The sequence below is a fragment of the Sinocyclocheilus grahami genome, unplaced genomic scaffold (assembly GCF_001515645.1).
Source record: "Sinocyclocheilus grahami isolate Dianchi unplaced genomic scaffold, SAMN03320097.WGS_v1.1 scaffold82.1, whole genome shotgun sequence".
NCBI lineage: Eukaryota > Metazoa > Chordata > Actinopteri > Cypriniformes > Cyprinidae > Sinocyclocheilus > Sinocyclocheilus grahami.
The window spans coordinates 1,583,320-1,592,245 of record NW_015505261.1 but is presented as its reverse complement, the minus strand read 5'-3'; the positions used below and the strand labels follow the sequence as shown (position 1 = coordinate 1,592,245).

The window sequence follows — 8,926 nt, the reverse complement described above, 5'->3', positions numbered from 1 at the left end:
AGCACATAATAATGCATTATTCTGCATGAAACCTATGCAATACCTAAACTTAACAACTACCTTGCTAACTATTAATAAGCAGCAGATTAGGAGTTTATTGAGTTAATAGTAGATTAATAGTGAGAACTGGTCCCCAAACTAAAGTGTGACCAAATATTTGTTAGCATTATAATAAAGATAATTTTAAGGGGTAAATATCCTGAAAAATCCAAATGGCTCTAATTGATACCCTTTGTAAAACATTGGTTTATATATATATATATATATTAAGGGGGTCTGAATACTTTCCGTACCCACTGTATATATATATATATATATACACACACACACACACACACGTATATATATACACACACACATACATATATATACAGTATGTATTTGAATACATTTTAAAATGTAATTTATTTCTGATGCAAAGCCAAATTTTGTCAAATGATCCTTCCAAAAAAAAACAAAAAAATATTTGAATATGTTGATTTCTTGCTCAGTAAACATTTTTTTATTTTTCTAAATGTTAAAATCAGTGCCATTTCATATTTCATATTTCATATGAACAGCATTTGAAATGGAAATCTTTTGTAACTTTTGAGGAATTTAATGTGGTTTTCCTGAATTAAAGTATTAATTTTCTGTTTCTGTTTTCTTTTGACTGAGAGAAAGAAAGAAATACATCTATAAAACAACACTACAAAAGAAAATGGCTGTATATTTATTCACCTTGAACAACTGTTGTGTACGTCTTATGTGCTTTCTTCCACCCTGTTCCCTAGATATTGGTACTATTGATACATATCGTTCCAAAACTACAAAAAAAGAAGACCGTTCTCACCAAAGTCAAGAGAGATGATGGTGTCACCAGGTGTAGGTGCCAGCTGGGTGAGATCCTCAGGCTCCTCTTTGAGTTTGGTGCTTGGACTGAAGAAACAGTTCAAGTGCTGAGGCTTGAACAGAGACTCAGTCTGGTCCATACAGAAGATCATAGACTTCTCCTCAACATCACTAAGAAAAGAGAGTCTGATAAGTATGACTGATGGCTGTACATACAACACTGCTGAGAGAGAAAGTCACAAGCGTGTGCATCACCATGCCTCAAATGAGCTGTGTGAACATTCATCAGTTTCCTCCTTTGTGTTCCACAGAAAAAAATAACGACATAAATGGTTTGGAACAACATGAGGGTGACTACATTTTTGGATGAACTATCCCTTTAAGTTGTATTTTTTGTCTTTAATTGGATTACAAGCGTCGATGAGCAGAGAACAGAAAGTTCCAGACCGCAGATGCAGTACAAACATCACATCACAAGCTTTGTCACCTTTCATTTTTTTGCGTTACCTCAGCACGTAGTTCACGCACACAATGCACTGGGGCTGGGAGTTGCGACTGTTGTAGATGACGGTACCCTGGGTCTCCACCCACACATAGCCCCCATTCTTAGCCAACATCCTGTACTGACCGCTCACCGCCTGGCCCTTAGTGCACACTAGTGAGGGAAGAAGAGAAAATAACATCTTGAGAACACATGCATTTCCTAAAATTGACTTTTGTGCTGACATTTTGATTTAACGGCTGGTCCAAATGTTTTCTCAGCCATTAGACATGAGGATCTCTAAGAGGGTCTTTGGTAGCTATAACAAACCGGGACAGACAGCCAGACCCATCAACGGAAAGCTAACATAAGCAACAGGACAAACAGAGAGACGCAGACAATGAGGGATTGCTGATCTGAGTTTTGATAGTCTGTCTCCGTGGCACGTTCGCCCTGGACTCGGTCCAGATCTGCCGTGGGAAAGCATTGGTTTCAGGTCAAGCAGTTCACTCCCGGCCTGTGCATGCGCTGCTCTGCAGGACGGCCACGTTGCGGAAAGCCTTGCGACTTTATACAAGCGGTCGGAAAGGAAGTCGCATAGAAAGACGCAGGTTCTAAGAGGAGGCCAGTGTCCCTGTGTCAACGAGCTTGGTCCTTCCAAAGGCCCCGCTAACAATTTAAAACATTTGCTTATATTCCTACTGAGTCGTTGAAAAAAATGTCCATGTTTTCTCATCCTTATGCATGGTTTTTAAAAATAGCGGGAAGATATTTTTATACATCCACTACTGTTCAAAAGTTGGGTCTGCATGATGTTTTTAAAAGACCTCATCTAGGCTACATTCATTTGACAGTAATATTGTGAAATATTTTTACAATTTCAAATAGTTATGTTCTATTTGAATATATTTTAAAATGTAATTTATTTCTGATGCAAAGCTGAATTTTCAGCATCATTACTCCAGTCTTCAGTGTCACATGATCCTTCAGAAACCATTCTAATATGCTGATTTGCTGCTCAAGAAACATTTCTTATTGTTTTTAATGTTGGAAATGTTGTTGTGCTGATTAATATTTTTGTGGAAACCATGCATAAACATTTTGTTCAGGATTCTTTGAGAAACGTAGTTAAAAAGAACAGCATTTATTTGAAATATACATTTTTGTAAAATTATAAATGTCTTTACTGTCACATTTGATCAATTTAATGCATTCTTACTGAATAAAAGTATTTTTAAAATCCACACATTTTGAATGATACTGTACATCCTGAACTGACTTGAGCTAAATAATGACACTATCGTCTTTCAGAGCTGCTGTTCAGCAGATGAATGGTCTCCACAGTTGAGTTTCCATAATTGATTCTACTCTTCTTCCCGTTTACGTCTGTGAAGCTGCGTTGACACAGTCTGTATTGTATAAAGCGCTACAGAAGTAAAAGTGACTTGACATTCTTGTTATTTTAATTTATGAAGCAATATATATGCTACTTATAGAGCAGGTTCATATTGCCAACTAAAGTCTAAGCATTCACCATTAGTAACTGTTTGTTTTGCATAACAGTGCACACATTTATGATTTGCTTGGCACACAGAAAGAGTTTGGTAGGGTGTTTTGCATTGAAACTTTTGTGTTTAGGTTTATTAGGTTCTTATTTAATTAATTCTCTTTGTTTTTCTTGTTTCTTTGCTTTCATATATGACAAAAAAAAAAGGGTTTGCAGTGGAGATGTAACGAGGTGCAAATTTTGTAATAAAACGAATGCAGAACAAAGTTTGAGTGGGGAAACAGAAAATCACTTATACAAAGAGTGCTTCTCAATGCATACGCATGTTCGCTCTGAGAAATATACAATCTATAAGCCTGTGTCTTAAAATATAGAAATGTTTTTTTTTATGGTCGTTTGATAAATGATGGAAGCTCTTAGAAAAGTTCAAGTGATTAGAAAAGAAAGAGACAAATAAGTGGTGAAAGCACAGTCACGAGGCAGCTCCAATCCAGATCAACACTTTTTTTTCTCCTCTACACACTTTGAAAAGACTCTAATTACATGTTAACGTCACGGTGGACAGAAGCCACTCCACATCCAGCATCTGATTAGGGAGCAATCTGGGACACCTGGCGCGCACCGTAGCTGTGTTCTTATCTCTTCTGTCACCCCTAATGGGGTACAAAATGTCCTAATAGCTGCTCCGGTCATCCTTAATAGAACCAATCCAATAAGGCTCTTTTGAATCGTATTCATAACTCAAACATGCATGCGAAATGCAATTTGTCTCAAATAGAATTTGACTCAGGAGGGCTGGCGACCTCAGTAATATAGACACATATATACATATACACATAAATACATATATACATATACACACATACATATATATATATATATATATTGTTGTTTGCTGTGCGTGGACAGTCTGTGTTTGTAGACCTGTGTTTGTAAGCAGCACCTCTGCTTAGCAAGAAAGAGACAGATAAATGAAAGCTAAGGCAATTAGGTGCACGCAGCATGTTGATAAAGTAAAAAAAAAGTGAGAGGAGAGCAACTATGACTGATGTATATATGCTATGTGTTGAAATATAATAATAATATTGAAATATAATAATAAATAATATTATTTAATATTATTATTAATATCATTTAACTGAAGATATTGTTTGCAGTCTTTTTTAAGTATAATCAGTGGATAACAAAGGAAAAACAGCAAACAAGTGCCCAGATATCGTACAAGTTAAAATATAAAGTTTTTTTTGTTTAATAGTTTTTTGTCAATGCAAAATTCCCATTCTATTTATTATGAGTTTATTATTCTAAACTGTGGAAACAGTAATATTACTTTTCTCTTTTTTTTTAAAGAAACATTTAATTTGCAAAAAACTAAATCCAAATCCAACCTCCCCTCCCCATTTTATTATTTATAATAAAATAAAAAAAATACATATAAAAAAAATATATATAAGCACTATTTAATAATGTTTAGATTAATACTGCAAAAGTTAAAAATATATTTTTTTACATTTTTTTTAAAAGAAGTCTCTTATGCTTACCAAGGCTGCATTTATTTGATCAAAATATTACAATTTAAATGAACTGCTTTCCATTTCCATACTGTTTTTTTTATTTGAATATATTTTGAAATGAATTGTATTCCTGTGATCAAAGCTGAATTTACAGCATCATTACTCCAGTCTTCAGAAATCCTTCTAATAGGCTGATTAACTGCTTAAGACACGTTTCATATTTTTTTTACATTTTTTTTAAAAGAAGTCTCTTATGCTTACCAAGGCTGCATTTATTTGATCAAAATATTACAATTTAAATGAACTGCTTTCCATTTCCATACTGTTTTTTTTATTTGAATATATTTTGAAATGAATTGTATTCCTGTGATCAAAGCTGAATTTACAGCATCATTACTCCAGTCTTCAGAAATCCTTCTAATAGGCTGATTAACTGCTTAAGACACGTTTCATATTATTATCGATGTTGAAAACAGTTGATATTTTTGTGAAAACTCTGATACAAACATTTTAAATGTAAATCTTTTGAAAATTATAAATGTCTTTACTGTCACTTTTGATCAATTTAATGCATCCTTGCTGAATAAAAAGTACTAATTTCTAAATTCTAAAATGATCGACAGGCAAAGACCATTTCTGATTGGCTAAGAAAGTGTGCGCCTTTTTTTTTTTTACAATCTGGACACCTATTTCAGTAATATCTGTCATGCGTGTTATTCTGATTAAACTGCTTTTCAACAAAAGGTTTAATTAGACAATGCACAATGAACGGGATTCAGGGTATTATGAGACCACTGGTAAAAGAGGTCAATAGCTTTATGCATTCAGAAAGAAAGCAAGTGTGAATGTGTATGCGTGCGTGCGTGTGTCTGTGTATGTACATATAGACATGTAGTGGTGAAGTAGCAGATATCAGACAGCAGTTGCACACAGAGCGTGTGTTTAAGGCTGACTTGTTCTGTGTTGAAGGGTTGAAACAGTAAACCTCGCCACCTGTGCTGACCTGATCCACCGCTCTTTCTCAGATGCTCGACCCCAGCTCCTGCTTTCTAACCACACTCTCTAATCCTCTTCTCATGGCACCGCTTGATGCACGCAATGGCAAGGCGATGTTAGGAGTGTGTGTTGAGTGTAGCAGTCATATGATTATACATGTGGATGTGATTTTCTTTCCTTAAATATGGTCAATTATTTCCCAATAACACATGCTTGAAGTGTGAAAGAGAGAAAAGGTTTCCGGTCATCTCACACAAGGGTGCAAATGAATGACACGTACGGTTCTGGTGGCTTTTGGTGACGCTGTCGGAGTCCAGAGCATGATAGAACTCATACGCCGACCGGCCCAGAAGATCTTCAGGACTGTAACCCATCAACTCAGTAACTCTGGAAAAAGTGAGAGGCAATTAACATTACAAACACACACACATTAACACACACACAACTGCACAAAAGCTCTCAGCTATTTTCTTTGATCTGCACAAGCTTAGTATTTTTAAGCCAATTTAATAATGATTCATTTCATGTGATTTGTTTGGCTGACATCAAAAAGTGGAGTTTCAGAGGCCTCGTGTTTGCTGAGGGTGAATATTTAGAATTTATGAGCCATAATCTAACATAATATATTTAAAATCTCTTTACTTTAAAGGATAATATATGACTGAACACTGAAAATATGATTTTTCAAAATTGTAAATAAAGATTACTGGAGTAAGATTTCTAAGAAAAAGACTAATTCAAATTTTACACTTCAAACTTTGTTTAATTGAATGTGTTACTTGCAATTTCTATGTAATTTATTAAATGTAAATTATTTTTTTCAGGGTAGACTGAGAAAATTTGGCACTGGCCATTTTAAATTTATAATATTTAGTAATATTATCAATTTAACTAAACAAAATGTAGACCAAATAACCATAATGATGCTATCCTCTTCTTTAGCCGCTTTACTGAAATTTAATTAATTTCATAATTGATTAATTTTACATTATAAAATACACAATAATTGTCGTTAATTGTGACGACTTTAAATATTAAATTAAACATGCTGAAGGGAAAGTGAGCTCTATACTAACAGCTATCGTAACTATCCTATATATATCCAATTAAATCAATATAAAATATAATAAAATTAATTATTTTTAATAAAATAGTTTTGTAGTTTGGACAGAAAAATTGCGTGGTAAACCACACTAAAAGTCATTGCTAATAATAATAATAATAATAAAATAACAACTAAGAAAAAATTGTCTCATTATGTAAAACTAATTTATTTCTACATAACAGTTCTAGTTACTGTGCTAATGTGTTCATGCCCTCTCCACTGTCATTTTGTGTAACGGTTATGTGATTTTGTGTAAAGAATGTGACATGAGTATTATTTAGTTCTGAAAGTGTGTGTTTAGTGCATTGAGTTGATCCTTGTACTGAAGTTACATAACAGCAGACAGCTGCAGATCACGGACTCTGTATGCAGGAGTGTGTGTGTGTGTGTGTGTCTGCAGGCCTCGGTTTATTAAAGAGCCTTCTATTCACCAGTCATTGAACTAACCACATCTGAGCTGATGAGGCACAAACACACACACACAGACACATAGACACACATAGACACACAGACGCAGGTTTGTTTTTGTACATTTTGGGGACATTCCATAAGCGTAATGGTTTTTATACTGTACAAACCGTATTTTCTATTGCCCTACACCTAAACCTACCCCTTACAGGAAACTTTCTGCATTTTTAGATTTTCAAAAAAACTCATTCTGAATGATTTATAAGCCTTTTGAAATATGGGGACACTCAAAATGTCCTCATAAATTACCTTCTCGTTGTAATACTGGTTATACCAATGTCGTTATGCAAATTTGTGACCTCAAAAATCTAAAAAATGCACGCACACACACACACACACACACAGTATAGGGGCTGAGCAAAGTCTGCACCAATCAAAAGGCAGTGTTTGGGTTTTTTTTTTTTTTGGAGAAAAATTTGAAAAACTGAGAAATGAGGAAAAACTAAGCAAACACCATTTTGAAATACACAGAGGTTGTTTAATGAAGGCCTTGGACCCCATCTTATATCTTTCCATAGACACTCTGCTCCAAAAATTAAATAATCATGATTCAGACCAATCTTCTCTGAATCTGTGTGAGCTGACATCACAATAATGACCATAATTACCATTGGATGGGAGCTGGAATACATTAAATGACCCTACTTTTCTCTTATTCTGCAAGGTGACATAAGTCTCTTGTTAATTGTTTTATATTAAATATATTTTACATTCAATGTATATATTATTCAGATACTAATATAGTATGTTATTCTGAATCTCTGGTGTTTGTTAAACATTGTGCTGTAAATTCTCTAACTTCATTAGCAGGGAAGCAGGTTTAGAGCTGTGGTCTGGTGTGGAGATTATTGGGTGGAGACATTAATCACAGAAAACATGACGGTGAACACTTTGAACCGTGTGTGTACTGTGTGGAGAACAGCGAGTTCTTTGTCAGAGGAGACAAGAGGAAATGTTACGGTGTAAACGATGGTTTAATGATGCCACTGGGAGTCACTCATTTCCACTACGCCACTGCTTGTTTGGGCATGGAGTGTCAACCACATTTTATTTACCCAATTAAGTGTCATTTCAAGTAGTGCCCATTCACATATTCACCCTGCTGCTGCTGCTGACGACCTTTATATTTTGACTCATTTGCTTTAAAGACATTTTCTTCCTACTACCAGTGTTGTTATTGTTAACTAAGCCTTTAAGTTTTTTTTTTTTAAATTGAAATAAAGCTGAAATAAAACAAAATATACATAAAACATTTTATTTAAATGTTGTCTTGGCAACTAATTGAAATAAAATAAGTTTAGGTCGAAGTAAACTGACTAAAAATGAAACTAAAATATAAATAAAAAATTATAAATATAAAAATAAGTATTAAATAATAATAATAAAATAATAAAAACGACAAAAGCACATAAATATACTAAAATTTAAATGAAAACTGAAAATATAAATATAAAGGTTAATTCAAAGTATTTATAACTGCTATAACAGCAAAAAAGCTAAATAAAAAAAAAATTAAAAAAAATAAATCATTCTATCTATCTATCTATCTATCTATCTATCTATCTATCTATCTATCTATCTATATCTGTCTGTCTATATCTATCTATCCATCCATCCATTTATCTATCTATCTATCTGTGTCTATATCTATATCTATCTATCTATCTATCTATCTATCTGTCTGTCTGTCTATCTATCTATATCTATATCTATCTATCTATCTATCTATCTATCTATCTATCTATCTATCTATATCTATATCTATATCTATCTATCTGTCTGTCTGTCTATATCTGTCTGTCTATATCTATCTATCCATCCATCCATTTATCTATCTATCTATCTGTGTCTATATCTATATCTATCTATCTATCTATCTATCTATCTGTCTGTCTGTCTATCTATCTATATCTATATCTATCTATCTATCTATCTATCTATCTATCTATCTATCTATCTATCTATCTATCTATCTATCTATCTATCTATCTATCTATCTATCTATCCATCCATCCATCCATCCG

The 8,926-nt window shown here is 33.6% G+C and overlaps 1 protein-coding gene across 2 annotated transcripts in view; it reads right to left on the bottom strand.

Moving 5' to 3' along the window:
- The window catches only part of epas1b (endothelial PAS domain protein 1b), a 43,473-nt gene that overhangs the window by 4,797 nt on the left and 29,750 nt on the right, over positions 1-8,926 (bottom strand). For both annotated transcript variants that reach the window (XM_016273862.1, XM_016273863.1), the window contains 3 exons: positions 5,610-5,716; positions 1,339-1,486; positions 833-1,002 (listed from right to left, as the gene is read on the bottom strand). In XM_016273862.1, the coding sequence (XP_016129348.1) occupies positions 833-1,002; positions 1,339-1,486; positions 5,610-5,716 (425 nt within the window). The remainder of the gene's footprint in view (positions 1-832; positions 1,003-1,338; positions 1,487-5,609; positions 5,717-8,926) is intronic.